At 47.7% G+C, this 16,143-nt stretch overlaps 1 protein-coding gene across 1 annotated transcript in view; it reads left to right on the forward strand.

Annotated features, from left to right (window-relative positions):
- SLC24A3 (solute carrier family 24 member 3) overlaps positions 1-16,143 on the forward strand; it is a 480,638-nt gene that overhangs the window by 416,533 nt on the left and 47,962 nt on the right. The window contains exons 7-8 of the mRNA XM_004754143.2: positions 2,029-2,103; positions 11,584-11,609. Coding sequence (XP_004754200.2) covers positions 2,029-2,103; positions 11,584-11,609 — 101 coding nt within the window. The remainder of the gene's footprint in view (positions 1-2,028; positions 2,104-11,583; positions 11,610-16,143) is intronic.

The raw sequence follows: 16,143 nt of genomic DNA on the forward strand, positions 1-16,143 counted from the left end.
CAGTGGGGAGTCTGCTTCTCCCTCTGCCTGCTGCTCCCCCAGCTTGTGTTCACTCTCTCTCTCTCTCCCCACCTCTCGGACAAATAAATAAAATCTTTGATAAGCCCTCTTCCTTGGGGGAAATTCTCTTTTCCTTGGGGGTTTATACCTTGTTAAAAAGGAAAAAAAAAAAACTTTACTACTATATTATTTTGGTGTAACAAGAGCAAAGGTCATGGGTATGTATCTAGTCTGTTATCTTAAACTAAAAGCCCAAGAGATTTTTTTAAGGCAGTTCAGAATTGATATTTGCCACATGTTTTATGTCCATTTTCCTAGCCATCTGATGCTGAATAAATATTCACAACCTTTTATGACCTGCTGGAAAATGGACGGTCCAGTCCAACGTAAGCTATTCCATAGATGACCATGGATTCTAATAGCATACACTACAAGGAGAGAGCATGATAAGAGGGTAACGAATACTTTACATTTGTTCTAAAGTGATTCTGTGGCACGAGCCCTCTTCTTGACCACCCGGTTATCTGTAACTTGGATCTGCTAGCACAAGACCTAATAAGGCAAAATCAGCAACAGAAAAATACCTAAGTGTCCCTATAACAAATGGAAGAATGTGTTCATGGAAGGAGACCTCATTACTCATTTATGGTTCTATTTAAGTCCTATCTTTCATGTTATTTGAATCCAGAAAGCCTTTTCTGGTTTGACTTTGCCTGATCTTTTCTTTATAGACTGACACAGTTGTCGGGGAGAGAAAAGACTCCAAATGTTGCCTTGTCCCCGAATCCTTTTTTCCCTTTGTCTTTAGTGCAGCATGTGGCTGTCATTGGCCCAGCCAACAGCTGATATTTGCTGTGTCCTTCTTCACTTACGAGGCCAAGGGCAAAGGCAGCTAGACAGGTCCTGTGGCCGAGGGGTGCTTGACACTTGTCTAGGGAGGTGGGAAGGAGTTGTGAGGGACAGGCAGGAAGCACTTCCCACCCCTCTCTGTCGACTCCCCCACCCTTCTTTGTGAGAGTCTGCCAAAGTGGACCCACTCCACAAAGTAAAGAAAGAAATAACAGGTATCCCTCAAAAGGTGATTTGGAAGGACTTACCAAGGAGAAATGACTCTTCCTCCAGAACAGGAATCTTAACCTGGCATCTGCAGTTCCCTCCTTCCCAGCAGCCTCTCCTCCCCACGGCCCAGCCCGGCTCCATTGCCCGCCTTTGTCTCATCCAGGGGCCTCCCTCTGTAGGACGTCTGGACACAGCAGGCCAGGCCTGTCATAGCCTCCAGCAGTGTGTCTCCTGGCCTCATCATGGCTGAGCCATCCTATCCTTAAATGGACATAGTCCAACTGCTAAGAATAACATTTTCTCCAGATAAATATGCAAATCAGTGTTTTTAAAAAATTCTGATCAAATCAGGAATCAGGTGCCGACAAGGACAGGCATATAATAGAGGGGAGAGGAGGCGGCTCCCCGGGCCCCTTGTGAAGGGCAACAGCTGTCCAGCCCTGGGTTCATTCCATGAGCCCAGGCTGCAGCAAACATGAGAGCCTTGACCAGGACCCAGGGTGGGCGGCTCCTTCATCCCCCTCTCATGAGGAATGCTAAGGCTGGTGGGTTCCTGGGAGACACAGGTCTTTGATTCAGCTTTGCTGAGCCTTCCTTGTGCTGCCCAGCAGCCGGGGGCATGTCCACCCTCTCTCCTTCACAGGGGTCAGACCCAAAACGTGGTTGGGTGGCCCTCCTGCCTTCCCCCCGGCTGCCTCCCTGTTTTCTCTCGTGAGTGCCTTCCCCTCATAAAACTGTTGCAGGTTTAATCCCTTCTTGGAATTTGTCTTTCAGAAGATCCAAACTAATACACCCAAAGGCCTTCCATAAATTCATACCTGCAGGCAGATTGACTAGGGTCAGCCCAGGAGACAGAAATACTAAGTCGTGTTCCCGGTTTATCACTGGTGAGAGCCACCAGAAGCCATGCTTTCTCCTTTGCACCGTCGAATATCCTGACTGTTACTGTCTTCTTCTCTTTTCATTCAGGTTGTGGCTCTTTCCTCCTGGTGCCTGCTGAGGGATTCAATTTACTACACGCTGTCTGTGGTGGCGCTCATCGTGGTAAGTGTGTGACACACCCCTCATCGGAGTCCCCTTGCCATTTGACTCTTAACTCATCCTTTTCATTGCTTGGGATTATGTGCAGCTCCCCCGCATGGAGCAAGTTCAGGGTCTCTGGTGACAAAGAAGCAAACAGATGTCTATGCATGGAGGTGGCTTCTCTTTCTTCCAGCTCCTTTGATCAGCCAGAACCCCAGTGTGATAGTTTGGTGCGCAGAACAGGAGTGTTGACTCTGGTTACCTGATTCCATGAGAGAGAGTCCTTTGCTGTTTTCCTGGGACCCCCTGACCATTCCCTCTCACTTTCTCACGGGCTCTTCTGGAACTCTCTTCGGTGTCAGTGTGCCCTATCCCCAGGTCCCCAGTGACCTTAGTTCCCCCTCTCTGGATGTCCTCCCAGGACATCGCCCATGGCCATTACCACCTTTGTGCTAACACCTCTACACTGTATTTTTGGCAATGGCATCTCTCTGAGGTACAGTCATAGAGAAGCCCCTCTCTACTGGACATCTTCCTGTCCCAAACTCAACGTGTCTCTAAACTTACTGTGACTTCCCCAAGACTGGACGCTCTTTCTGTATTTCAACCCCCATTTCTCTCCTAGCCATCCAACCTGTGGATGATACTAAGTGGACCTTTTTCCCAATTCCACCATACCCATTTCACTTCATTTTAGATTTTCATCTTGTAAAAATCTCCCCAGTGTGTCCCTTCATAGTTGAGGGTTGAGGGTTTTTATGTCTTTGGCCAGAACTGACGGCCTGTCGCGGGTCAGTATGACAATGAGAAGCATCACTGCCCCCCCACCCTTCCCTCCTTTCCTGGTCAGTCCTCAGAGCTGTCCCACTGGTAGCTCTACAAAGAGTCTTGTGCCTCCTTGTCACCTGTGGGGACAAATCCAAACCCCCGCTTGGCTAGCCAAGTCATCCAGAAGAAGGGTGGTGGCGAATCAGAAACACACCGAAATGGGAGTTAAGGCATCTGACTCCTAATCGTGGTCCCCTCCCTTCTGGCTAGCTCTGGTTCTTGAAAGTTTCTGTTTCAAAAGGCATGGCTTGCGGACACGATAAATAGATGCAACTCTCTGTTTTGCCGAATTTCGCAAAGAGATGACCATTCCCAGAAAGACGAGGTTATGAGATGGAAAACAAAAGCTGAGATTTCCCCGGAGCAGAGACTCAGCATGTCCACCCCCAACAGTGAATTGCCCACACTGGCTTCTTTTTCTGTTCTCAGCACAGACACCTCCTGGACTCTGGGTGAAATAACTTGTCTTCAGTCGGATTTACCTGAATATGCCCAGGATTTTTTTTTTTTTTTAAATGTAACTGTTATGATGTGTGAGGAAGTAAAGAGCTTTGCTTCCTTGGGCTGCAGGTGACGCTCACCCAAGTGGGGTCTTTGGGCAAAGCCGTCCTCTACCCAGCATGTGGCCCATGAATCACAGAGCTGAGCCCACTGGACACCCTGGCTGCCGCAGCTCTGTGTTTCCTTCATATGGCAACAAGATGCAAAAGCCAGTAATTCTCTGCCATTCCCTGCAATTTGGATTGTGTATTTACAGCCCAGATGTCAAGACTAGAGTTTTCTGATTTTGAGAAAAATTACATTTCTCCACTGTTAGGAAGCAATAGCAGAGAAAAGCTTGAGTCCTTAGGGTTTGGTCTTGGTTCTTCTTATTTTTACCGCTGTTCCCGCCAACTTCTCTACGCCCAGCAAACACCCAGCATGCTGATGGAAAGAGCGCAACCCAGAAATCTTAATCCAGTAAGCTCTGGGGCAGGACCCAAGAACTTCCACTGCAGCCAGGACCTGCCCTGCCCCTCAGACGATTCTGATGCACCACACTCACTTCCGGAAACTAAACTGCAAATACAATGAGACACCACTTCCTGGGGATAGTCCACCTGCTGCCTGGCGATGACAGCTTCCGGAGGAAATGTTGAGTTTCTCTAACACGAGGCATGATGACTGCTTATTTGGCTGGACTGCCGACGGCTGTTCATTCTCGGGATCATTTTCAAATGAGACCTGAAACCGGGATGAGGAGAACAGTCTTCTATACAGAAGTCCAGCATTTCGCAAAGTGCATTTCTCAACAGCCCCAGATCTGTCCCATGGACCAGCCCCAGGCTGCTGCTCACCACAGCTGCTGTTTGTTTTTGTCAGGGTGTTCTAGTCTCCTCTTTCTGTGTTTTCCCCAAATGTCATGGTAAAAAAAATCACTTTTCTTCTGGCCTTCTTTATAGAATATTGGGCTTCTCTATAGGACCCTGCAGTGGGGCAGGACACTTAAAATTCCTGTATTTAAAAGCCTTCCTCCTAGCCACAAATAATTGCCAACTATCCATACAATTTAACTATTAGGGGTTTTGTTGTTGTCCTTTTTTAACCCTCTCGCCCTTTTATGGTTCCGAACTGTTCAGAAGACAGAGTTGCAGGTCTCCGGAGGTGATGCGGTAAAGATCTTGTTCACCCACAGGACAGTCCTAACGAAGCGGGTGCATGAGAATCACCTTGTGGGACCAGATGTTGCTTCTTTGTACATCCCTGTGAGAGACCCTACAGCCCCAGGCAGAGGAGCCCCAAGAATGAACCATGGGGCCTGGGGACCCAGAGAACAGGGAGACAGTTATGGGAGGGACGCTCCTGTTGCTGGGCCAGGAGCGCACAGAGAGTCGGGATTACCTGGGTCTGCAGCCGGTCTGAGCTGGAGAGGACACCAGAAGGCAAACACGTGGAAACCAACAGAGCTTAAGACCATTAACTTAGAGATAAGGGACTCGTTCCCTTGGGCAGTTGGGTTTCACATACCTTAGCTCTGTGCTATTTTCTGGTGGGTTTGATGTTGTCTTTCAGGGAGAAAGCGGAGGAAATTAGGAACGTGTTACTGTCGAAACCAGTTATGATATCAAAAACATGTAGTGTGTGTCTCTCTGCCCTTCCTGCCCCATTAGGCGCCCCCCCCCCAGCTTTGCCCTGGCCACGTCTTATACAGCAAAGCCTCACACCTTGGAGAAGCTGAACGTGGCCCAGCAGGCTCGCCCCATGATTCGAGACTATCACTGCAAGACAAGTGTCACCTTTGAGGTCCCAAAAGCATTCTGGGTTTTTGGAGCATGTCCTTGCGTGCGTCTACCCAGCAGATAATCTCCACAGCCTTGCAGACCCTCTTGCTTCTTCTCTCCCATTTGATTGACTCACCCCCAGCCAATGTCCACCACCACAGACAGCTCTGCCTAGCCCTACCCTTTCTCCAAATTCCAGCAGGCACCACAGCCTCTTTTATTGAAATGTTACTGTAATTTACATAATCATGTAATTTACATAAATGCAAATGATTCATTACATCCTCAGTCTAACAGCTGCCCAAAAAGGAATACTTTATTTTTACTCTTCATCTCTGCTTTGAGATGGGGTTTGTGAGCAATAGGAGAAGGGAAACCTCCTAGGGGAAGTGAATAGGCCTTGGAGACAGGTCTGGATGGCTGAACTGGCTCTCAGATCCAGAGTCAGGAGTGCTGCCTACCTGGAGAGGGGCCAGGTGGGCCACTGGCACCAGCTGGGGGCCCTCAGGGCCCCCTGAGCATGGGCACAGCAGCAAGGCCCCTCCGAGGTAACACTTCCCTCTCTTCCTCCCCGGGGGCTACTTGCAGTTCCCCCCTCTTGATGGGATTTTGTGGGGACAGAGACAACTCAGCTCATCCAAACACTGGAGATGGCCTGGGTGGCACTGTCCAGTGGTGTAGCCAGTGTGCACATGTGGCTATTGAGCTCTGGAAAATGCAGGAAATGAAACCAAGGAACTGAAGTTCAACTAATTGAAATTTATGTAGCCTCATGTGGCTAGTGCCTACCATACTGGAGAGTGCAGTTGTAGAGGGCAGATCCATCCAGAGAAAATATATGCATGTTGCCCCAGGCATCCCTGAGTTTTAACCTGCATAGACCCAGTACTTCCTACAGGACTAGGTACTACGTTGGATCTGTCCATGAAGAATTTCCAGTTCAATACTCACGACTCTGCAAGCTAGCTAATTGCATGAGTCCCATTTTGTAGATGGCAAAACTGAGGCCCCAGACTTTCAGGGATTTGCTTAGGGTCAGTGAGTTGCAGTAGCTCAGGTTTGCCAGAGCAGGTGTCTAAGATGGTACTTCTCCACCCTCTCCCACTCCCTAAGCCCTGGCAAAGAGTTCAGATTTCCCCCTCCAATAAAATCTGCCTCTTCATCTTTGAAATCATCCTGATTTTCCCTCACCAGCTCTGCAGTCAGCCACTAGAGAGCCATGCCTGCTGCTCTTACTTCACATTCTTAGACTGAAAGGAATAGCTCCTGCCTTCCCTCTCCTGATTCCTTTTTTCTTAAGACAGCTGATCATAAATGATCCAGAATCTTCTTCTGTCACCCTATCTGTGAGAGAAAAGACATCTCACACTAGTTGACTGATGACTGTCGTTTTCCCCTGCCTCCATGCTGGCCTCCAGGGCCCTGCCCATCGGGCTTACTGTCATCCCTTCTCGGACCCCTTCTTGCAGGGAGGTCGCCTCCTCTCTCCAGTTCAGCAACACTGAGGTTCTTACACTCATGGTACCCTTGTTACATCTCAGCTCTCCTTCTGGGAAAGTGAGAACTGACCACGGTGGCTAGAAGATTGTCAGAGGGAATGAATGTGAGACTTTTTTAAGTTCCTTAAACAAATCAACTATGGTCATACAAAGGGTTGCCTGTGTCATTATCACTGCCACTGAGAGGAAGAACGGTGCGCTCTAAAGGCTCCTGGGGTATACCAGGAAGTTGGGTCTCCCTTGTGCTCCTATTGTGAGCAGGGACATGGATCAGTCAGACTGTGGGATGCACAGAGGACCCTCTTCTCTTTCACAAGGAAAATGACTTGGAAGTTTCAGTTATGTGCCTGTGTTTGGTTTTGCACTGCTCAGCAAACAGAGCCCTTTTGGTTTGGCACCTATCCTCCCTTGTATCCTAAATCCATCCCATTACCTGCTTTCCTTCCTTCCGTAGCCTGCTTCTGCATATTTACGTGAGATGACCAGCTCTGCTCAAGCCCTGCCTTGAAGAAGTCCTTACTTCCTACCCTCCTGCAGCCCCCACCGCTGTTGTAGGCCTGCTAGAGACCCAGAGGTCGAAAATCCCGTTTAACTTTCAAGTGTGGGGACGCCTGAGTGGCTCAGTCATTAAGTGTCTGCCTTTGGTTCAGGTCATGATCCCAGGGTTCTGGGATCGAGCCCCACATCAGGCTCCCTGGTCAGTGGGGAGCCTGCTTCTCCCTCTCCCACTCCTCCTGCTTGTGTTCCCTTTCTCACTGTGTCTTCTCTGTCAAATAAATAAAATCTTTTAAAATTAAAAAAAAAAAAAACTTTCAAGTGTAAACTATATTGGTGCTTAACAGCAGCTTTCCAGTGCATTCCATTGGACTCCTCTCCTCAGAAGGAATGCCATCTGCACCCCCGTCCCCATTTGGGCACAACTCCTGAGGGATCCTCCATGCTGTTGAGTGAGAATAGGAGGGGGAGGGGTGCATTTTCCATTTCCAGCTAGGGAGGGAAGATTTTTCAGGATTTTAGTGTCTTGAAAGAGACTGGTGGTGTTGATTTTCTCCTGTTACTTTTGCTGTTTAAAATTCTAATGGCGCCAGTGATGGAAATTTAAGTTCTTCAGTGCGGCTGCTTCTGCTCCATGGCTATGGCTTAAAGTAAGCTGCTCCGTGGACTGACATGCAATGTGGGGACAGCCACCTGCCTCCCTGCTCAGAAGCCAGCCCGGCTGTCTGCTGTCCACACACCTGGGCGATTCCTGGCCCTTGTTTTCCCTGCTCTTCTGCTTTGAGCATGCCACATCCGTCCCATTTCCCTGGGATGCTCTGTCATCCAGGGATTCACCTGCCTGATGTAAGCCTGTCTCTCTCAGAAGAATTCTAGAGCAGACACCAGGGCTGAAAGCTGGTTTCCATGGTACCCAACTGTTTCTCTGAGGCCTGAAGGAAAAAAGTGGTTTGGGGTTTTTGTTTTTTGTTTTTTTTTTGTTTTCAAATTTGTTCATATATGTTCACATTTAGCTGGTCTGTGGAACACATGGAAAGCTTAAGGGCGAAGCCAGAGGTAGCTTCGGATGAACCACACTGGAGTCAGAGAGCAGGTCCCTTGACCCGCTGTGTGCAGCAAATCTGGGGCTCAGATACCGGTTCGCACCACCCACATGTGTTCACGGGAGGCAGCCCCAAACACAAGCAGCAAAGCACAAAGGGCTGCTTTCCCAAGCAAGACTTGTTTTCAGAAACCCAACTGGGATAAGAGTGAGTCAGTTCCGAAGGCCACACAGCAGGTCCCTCAAAGGCCACATGTCCTAGGGTTTGAGTGGTTGGATGAGTTGAGGGACCTGCCTGTCCCCAACTCAGAACACATCCTGCCTCCAAAACAGCTGAAGACTCCGTTAGGAAGCCGTCTGTCTTGAGTTGTTTACCCTCCTCCCAGGAGGTTAAATGAAGCCTTGAAATGACTTCCTTCCAACCCCCCTCCCTGCCTTGGCGGAGTGGACAGGCAGCGGGTAGGACGTGAGCACCACCTAGTGGTGACCGAGTGGAAGTGGGGGCACGATTTCTTTATAAATTATTTCAGGGGGTTTTCTATCCTAGTAAGGTAGTTGTTTCATCTTATTTTACCCACAGATAGAACATGGAAATACAGAAGGGTATGCAGTATTTGTCTTAAGAATATAAAATAAAATAAAACAGAATAAAATGAAATAAGATAATTGTTGGCAAAGTAACAGATCCATTCCCTGAAACCATCAGCAGCATCAAGTGAGAAAGTCGCCTGTCCTTGTCATTTTATGACTTTTCAGACAGAGCAATTCCAGCACTCTGTCAGGGTGGTTCAGGAACTAGAGGGAATATGCTGTGAGCAGTGTCGATTTCCTCATGTTCAGTCTTCTGAGTGGGGGATAGTCCCTGGCCCAGCCTCATCCAGGTGCCGCCAGCAAGGTCCAGAGTTATTCGTAACTCACCATCCACCTCCTTTCTTACCACAAACAATCCTGTTCCATGTAGGTTAAAGGCCTGGCTTCTATTCCTTTTCTCTGTTATACTGTTCTTTTTTCTGAGTCCTTTCATTTTTCCACCAAGCCCTCTAAAAGAAGTCAGATGAATCCCAGGCAGTGTTTGCTCATTAGGCACCGGGCATCTGAGGGCTCCTGGCCACGAGTGGTCAGTGAGGGGGTATCACTGCTTAATTATCTGGAGGCTTCCAGATCACCTCCATCTGTTAAGACTCCTACCTAGCAAGACCATCGGCCTCTCTCCTTGTCTGCCTCCCTCAACCCCATTCCCACCCCCGACCTCTCTGGCCACCCCCGATACCTTAACATCAGGCTCATGATGTCCTTAGTTGTGCATCTAGTCCAGACTTCACTACTCCCTGATGTATTGTGTTCTCTGTAAATCCCATTCTCATTTTGGGATCCTTTGCACAATTCCGCTGTGCAAATCCTTTGCACAATGCTGCTTTTTCCCCATTAATATGATCACTGAAATAATCGTTAAAGACCTATTGATCTGTGCCCCCACAAGTCACTCAGATGGCACAGAATAAGGGCCTCCTGAAAGCTGCTTTTCTGTTATGCAGTATCACCTGCCTTCCCTTTCGTCTTTCAGACGAAAATTAAATTGGCACTTTAATAAACTCTACCAGTATCTCGTGCTCTCCTGAGTGGCGAGCATTGATTGCTCCAGCACTGATACTAAATTAACTTCAATTAATAGAAACATTTTTCAACTTAAATCATTTGTTCTGTTCCCTGATTTCTTGACAATGGATTTTTTTTTTTTTTAAGCCAGTGTTGGTACAAAAGAATCTGTGAATGCCTTCCGGGGTGGACTGCAGACCACCCAGACTGGATTGCAGGATGGTTTCCTTTATTTCTTTAATTCTCTTCCCTTTCCGCTTTGACATTTTCATCCAAATGTCAACCTGTTGAATCTGATCACAAGAGTCACAAAGCTGCTGAAGCCAACGTCTTCTTCAGTGTCTTGTCAGGAAGTGTGAGCTACAAATAAGTGGGGCCCCTTTGTTCTCATCTTCTCTTTGCGCCTTTGGGATAATTGGAGAGAGGTCCTTTCCGGTGCCTTCGGAGCCGCACCTGCTCGGCTGTGCAGTTTTTTCTGTGTGTCTCACAAATGCTGCTTATTATCCTCTCTCGGGACTGAAGTGATGCCCGTGTCTTCCATTGGGTGTACCATCTCCATGCGGTAATGACCCCTTGCACCCAGAGGTTTCTGCCTTGGAGTCTGCCTTGGAGGGCCACAGGCCCCCGAAAAAAAAGCGCTCAGAGTTGGTGGTACCCTGAGCAGTCATATCCCATGAAGGTGGAAAGAGCGAGCAATGAAGCAACCCCCAGCTTCCACTTTTCAACAGCGCACCTTCCGGGGAAGGAAATGTGTCATGGAGAGAAGACTTAAGAACCAGGTCTGAGTTCTAGAACCAACTCTGCAGCTAATTGCACACCTTCAGCTCTTTGAACACCCAAAATTCCTCGTGTTCTCTGTGGCTCCTTTTCCCCATGTAAATCAAAGGGCCAGGGTGACACCACTCTTTCCCCCAAAGTGAGAAGTGATTTGGGCTCTGGCCTAAGCAAATTCAATCGTTGCTATATGCTTTCCCTTTGGATCCTAGCTGATCCGGGGGGACACCTCCGTTTGGCACTGGTCCATCTTTCCAGCCACCTCTGACCCTCAGGAATCTCCTTGGAACGAACATGGGCAGGCCCGTGGCCCAGGGCAGGGGCAGCCTGTGGTGCCCCCTGGGGCTTGTAGTCTCTGCGCTGATTTCCCACCCTTTGCACAGGGCGGCAAGCCGAGCGGAATCTCTGCTTCTGGTTGTGATGCAGAGTTTCCTTTAAAAATGAACTCTTTTAAGGAAACAAACAAAAAAGTAGGTCAACCAAAAGAAAAACGTTGAGTACACAGAAGTCCGAGGGCTTGCCTAAAAGCTGGAAGGCGCTGTAGAGAGCCCGGAGACGTGCAAGCGTCTTACAGGCGGCCCCCAAGTTGCTGATGTTCGGAAGCACCTGCCAGGCTCCCCAAGCCCCTTCCGGATCTAAAATTCAACAGCGCCTCGTGCTCCGCACAAAAAGGTGGTCATGCTTCCCTGTCCGTCAACCGCTGGACAGAAGTTGCTAAAAGGGAGGGATGACCCAGTGCTTCTCCCCTCCGCATCATGCCGCCCCAGCCTGCCAACAACACCTCCTTCCGCTAACTTTAGCAGGAAGCGGAACCAGCACAGAGGGAAGTTGGTCAGCAGATCCTCGGTGTTGCAGGCCTGTCCCTGGCTGATTCCCGCCAAACTGGCTTCGTGGGTGGTCAACGCGCATGCGTGTGCATGCAGACCTCGCGAGTGCGCGCGCACATGTGTGTGCATGTCTAATTGTCCTATTTATTTATTTATTTGTTTGTTTGTTTGTTTTACAGTTCATTTATGATGAACAAGTTTCCTGGTAAGTACCTCCTTTTCCCTTCCAGTTCCCCCTGGCTGTATGGCAGAGGCGAATATATATTGAAGACTAGAGTCAGGGTTGAGGAAAGAAAGGGGAATGTCCTGGCAGCTTGGAACAACTAGCCCTCCTTGGAACCCCTCTGTGGACCTCAACAAAGACATTAGATCAGCTTTCACAGAGCAGAGACCTTCCTCCATCCCCTCCCATTTGGGATGCTAATATCCCATTGTCTTTGTCATCCAGGTGAGAGGGGGTGATTTAACGGGGCTTTCTGCTGTCAGCCATTTCCTGGTCCTTACAGATCCTGTGCAGACTGTGTTGGCATATTCCAAACACCATGTATGTTTCAGGAACCAGAGATGGAGGCACTTCTGTTGTCTTTTACCCATTAAAGTTCTATCTGACATTCAAGACTATCTTAGATCTCTGAAAAATCAGTGATTTTTTTTTTAATGGATAACAAAGCTTTAGCCAGTTTACATCTATGAGAACATTTACATTTGGGCCAACTATGCATCATTTCTCAGGTGAGTTTTGAGCAAGTCAGTTATGTTTGGAATGGAAATAGAAATTGAGTGCGTTGTGCATTCTTGTTATGTTATTCTCGAATATTTGATCTGTGGATGTAGAGAAACATGAAATAGCATCTGTGGGATAGTGTGACAGCATAGCTAGTATACCAACCAGGTAAGCAGACCAACTTTTATGGTATTATTTAAAGCTTAGAATGAGCTTTTGGCATATGAGCAGTAGCCGTTTGTGGGAGTGACATCTCTTTGTCTTAGGATCTCTGATTTTCAGAATTTGGGCATGGCAGAGGAGCTTGCCCCATTGATGGTAAATGTGATTCACCGTGCCAAGGTGTTAAGTGTAGTTTTGCCATCTCTCTTTCCTCTGTCCAGGAGGGGTAGGGAGGAGACTGCTAGGAGAACGTGCTTTAAGACACACCATTTTTAGGTCAACGCATAAGAAATAAGAAGGTCTTCTTTGAGAAGCCAAGACCAGTAGGCTAAAAGGGATTAAGATGTCTGGGAGCACCTCAGGTCAGCGATCAGGAAGAGCCTCTTCATGGGATTTGCTTCTGGACGAGGTCTCCAAGCAGAGTGGTGACATCTTCTTCCCATGTTCTTGGGGATGGAGTGCAGCACAAGAAAACTTGCAAAACTATCCTCACTCCAAATGATGGCACACTTAGCATGACCCCCACTCTACCTTACCAAACAGTAGGTGCTTAAGTGTTGCTCAGTGTTGCTGCTCTTAGCTCACAACACTGCCATAAAGATAAGTTATGATCGCATTCGATCTCAGGAATTTTTCTGCTGTTTTTGCATGGAAAACCTTAAGAAATTATAGCTATGGGTGGATTACTGTTGGTTTTTCCTAGCGAGAGCTCTCTTTTCTTTACCTCCCTGGCCTTGCCTTGAAAGCAGGCCTATTTCAGTCCTTACCCTCAAAATGTCTTTTAGGATCTTTCAGATAGTGTGAAACAAGAGAGAGGCTGTTTCCTCTGCATTCCAAAAGCCAGATCTCCTATGGATGATATGAGGTTAGAACCCTGGGCCTGCACTGAAGGGCTCAGATCCTGAGGTTCTCAGGCCCTCAGCATGAGCACCGAGGCTTCCACATGGAGAAAGAGAGAGGAAGGCCGTGAAGGAATAACTTGCAAATTCCCAAGTATGTTTGGTTCCAGCCTGGGCTGGGTTAGAATCCTAGCTCATGCACAGGAGTAGCTGCAGGGAAGAACAAGGGGGAGGCTTCATGGCACCAGGACATCATTTGCAGACAGCCGACCTGTTACGTAATTATTGTTATGTGGATGGGCTAATGGAGAACATTCTCCATGTGAGTGAGGCCAAGAGATTAAAGTCTGCGCTACTGGACCATAACTGCTCTGGGACTTCCGAGGATCTTAGCTCCTCATTTAAATGCAAAATATATTGAACTTTAAGGTATTTTTTGCTGTCACCAAAAATATTGGGTATTTTTCATACCCAACCAACAACAAGCATTTGTTTTGCTGAAAGGATGTGTCTAGGTGCTGACTTCTATCATTTCTCCCTTTAATGTCAGATTCTTCAACTTGTGCAATTAGAACACAGCAATACTTCATGAATGCCTTTAACAGTGAATTCCATTCCTTGTTGTAGAAAACTCCATCATGTCTGACTCAAGGGAGGTAACCAGTTCATCCCAAATCCTCAAAAGGAAACTAATTTAGGTTGTGTATCTTCTGAAACAAGAGTACTCTATAGGACTAAAGGAGCCTTGTGGAGTATAATACATAGGGGTAACCCTTCCCCGTCATCCACAGCTTAAATGCCTCTACCACTCCTTTATCAGAATTCTGCAACAGATCTCAAGCAGCCAAGAAATGGCAGGCAGAAGGTTTTTACAGTGGAAAACCAGCTCTAGTGGGTTAAAGAATCAGTGGTTTATTTTTCTTACATAACAAGTACCCTAGCTGTTGGTGGTATGATGCCTCTGCATTTCTCTTGGCCTTTCCGTCATGGTCCCAAGAGGACTGCTGTTGTCTCAGGCATTGAGTTTGGATTGAAGACAAGAAGAAGGAAGCAGGAAGAACACCTTTCCTCCTTGTACCTCTTTGGTCCCAGCTGGGTCTACGTTGACCAATAAATGGCCAGGTAGAATAGAATTACAACTCTAGACAGATCATTATTTATCCTAGAAGTGGGTCCACTTTCCTGCAGATCCAGGGGTCCTCATTTGCTGTCTCAACCTCATAGACTCTTGTTAGCAAGCAAGAGGCAGGCGAATATATGTTTGATGCTTTTCAGTTAGATAACTACCCCTAAAGACATTTAAAATAGAAAACAATGGAGATTTACCAGATAGGATGAATGTTCACCCTGAATCCATAATAACAGCCCAGCAAGACCCAAAATATTGCCAGAAAGAATTTGGAATATGTCTTCAGTGAGTCTGAATGCCTGACAAGAAAACAAAAGGATCCAGGTTGATGTTCTTGTTTCTTCTTTGAGCCTCAAGCTGTAACTTTGGGAGAGAAAAGAGGGCCTGGGAACATGACCTGGAGAATATCTACCTGTATGGCACTTGGAACCAGCATGGAGTGTTCTGGACCCCAGTTAAGAAAGCAGAACCATGCCCTCTGGGTGAGAATGGGGAGGAACAGGGAGTAAACCTCCCAATACAAGAAAGAACAATCTTGGGCATGAGAACCAGGGGCTAGTTGAAGGTGGTTCCAAATGGAAGTTTGCAGGAAGGGAAGGAACAAACCCAGACCATGCCACAAGACCAGGTCCTCGGAGGACAGTGGATGTTGTGGTTAGGAGAGGCAGGCGGAGAACCGGCTCCAGGAGAAGTGGGGGGGGGGGGACAAAAGCCATGTGACTTTAGAGGTCTGTATTTGGAATCTGTCCAATTCCACCTGTTTCCTAGACACCTCCTGAATCCCAGGCTCCCTTGTTCCAGAACAAGACACAGAACACAAAACCAAACTCGGCCTTCACTTCGGGGCTCTCTGGGACTAGAGAGGAGGCAGACAGTTGACATGTAATCATGGGGTCATTTGGAGACACTCACAGCACAGGGCAGGGGCGGGGGCAATCCCTGGGACTCTGAGGAGCATGAAGCCAAGACTGGATCAAACACTCAGGCCCCAAAGCAGAGAGGACAGCAGCTAGCTAGTGTCAGGGCCTCACAGAGCCTCGTGTATTTCCTATGGAGGAAGTGCTGGGCAAGCCCTGAGTCTGGGTACCAACCAAGCAAACCTGAAAGGTCAGCAGAAGCAGAGAACCCCCATCTCACGGGCATCCCCAAAATGTAACAAAACAGAATCTTACTTGAACATTGCAATGGAAGGGCTTGTTTTGAGGGGGAAAAAAAACAATAAAAAGTTCTAGATGAATTAGAGAGTATCTATCTACCTATTTACAAAGAGCTGGACTTCATTCAGCCTAGCTGAAATAGTTTACTGATGTGGGTCTGTTTCCCTTCCTGAGTCTATTAAAATGCATCCAAGTTACATGGCATCCCTTTGGATCTCGAGAATCTCTGCCTTCAAAATGAACACTGTGACTAAGCCTCACTTTTCCTAATTAACTTTATGCCACACATACACTGGTTTCAATAAGGACCATGTTCAAAAGGTCTCTTGCAACTGAAAATGGATTTTAAGGGAAGTCTCATCCTATGCAGATGAACTGAGGGCTTCCCTGTGCTGGGGAGAAGAGAATAGTGGGCAGCTGGGGAGGGATGGGGAGTCAGCTGTCAGGGGATCTGCTCTAAGCCTCTGGAAAATGAGAAACCAGATAGCGGAGGTAGGGGTCAAGAATGAGGAGTGTTGTCAAGTGACTGCCTGAAACAGGCATTAATAAGCAATGAATAAATAAACAAGGGAAGCACAGACTGGTCAGCAGTTTAAAGAACACACTCAAGGTCTTGTAATAGAGAAGTAGGAGTAGGCAGGGAAGACTTCTTGGAAGAGATGACATTTCCCCCAGCATTTGCAGGATAAAAGGGACCAGCCAAGGAGTGAAGGGAAGACTATCCTTAG

This window comes from Mustela putorius, unplaced genomic scaffold (genome assembly GCF_011764305.1).
Source record: "Mustela putorius furo isolate JIRA1106 unplaced genomic scaffold, ASM1176430v1.1 tig00000253_pilon_pilon_pilon, whole genome shotgun sequence".
In the NCBI taxonomy this organism is placed as follows: Eukaryota; Metazoa; Chordata; class Mammalia; order Carnivora; family Mustelidae; genus Mustela; species Mustela putorius.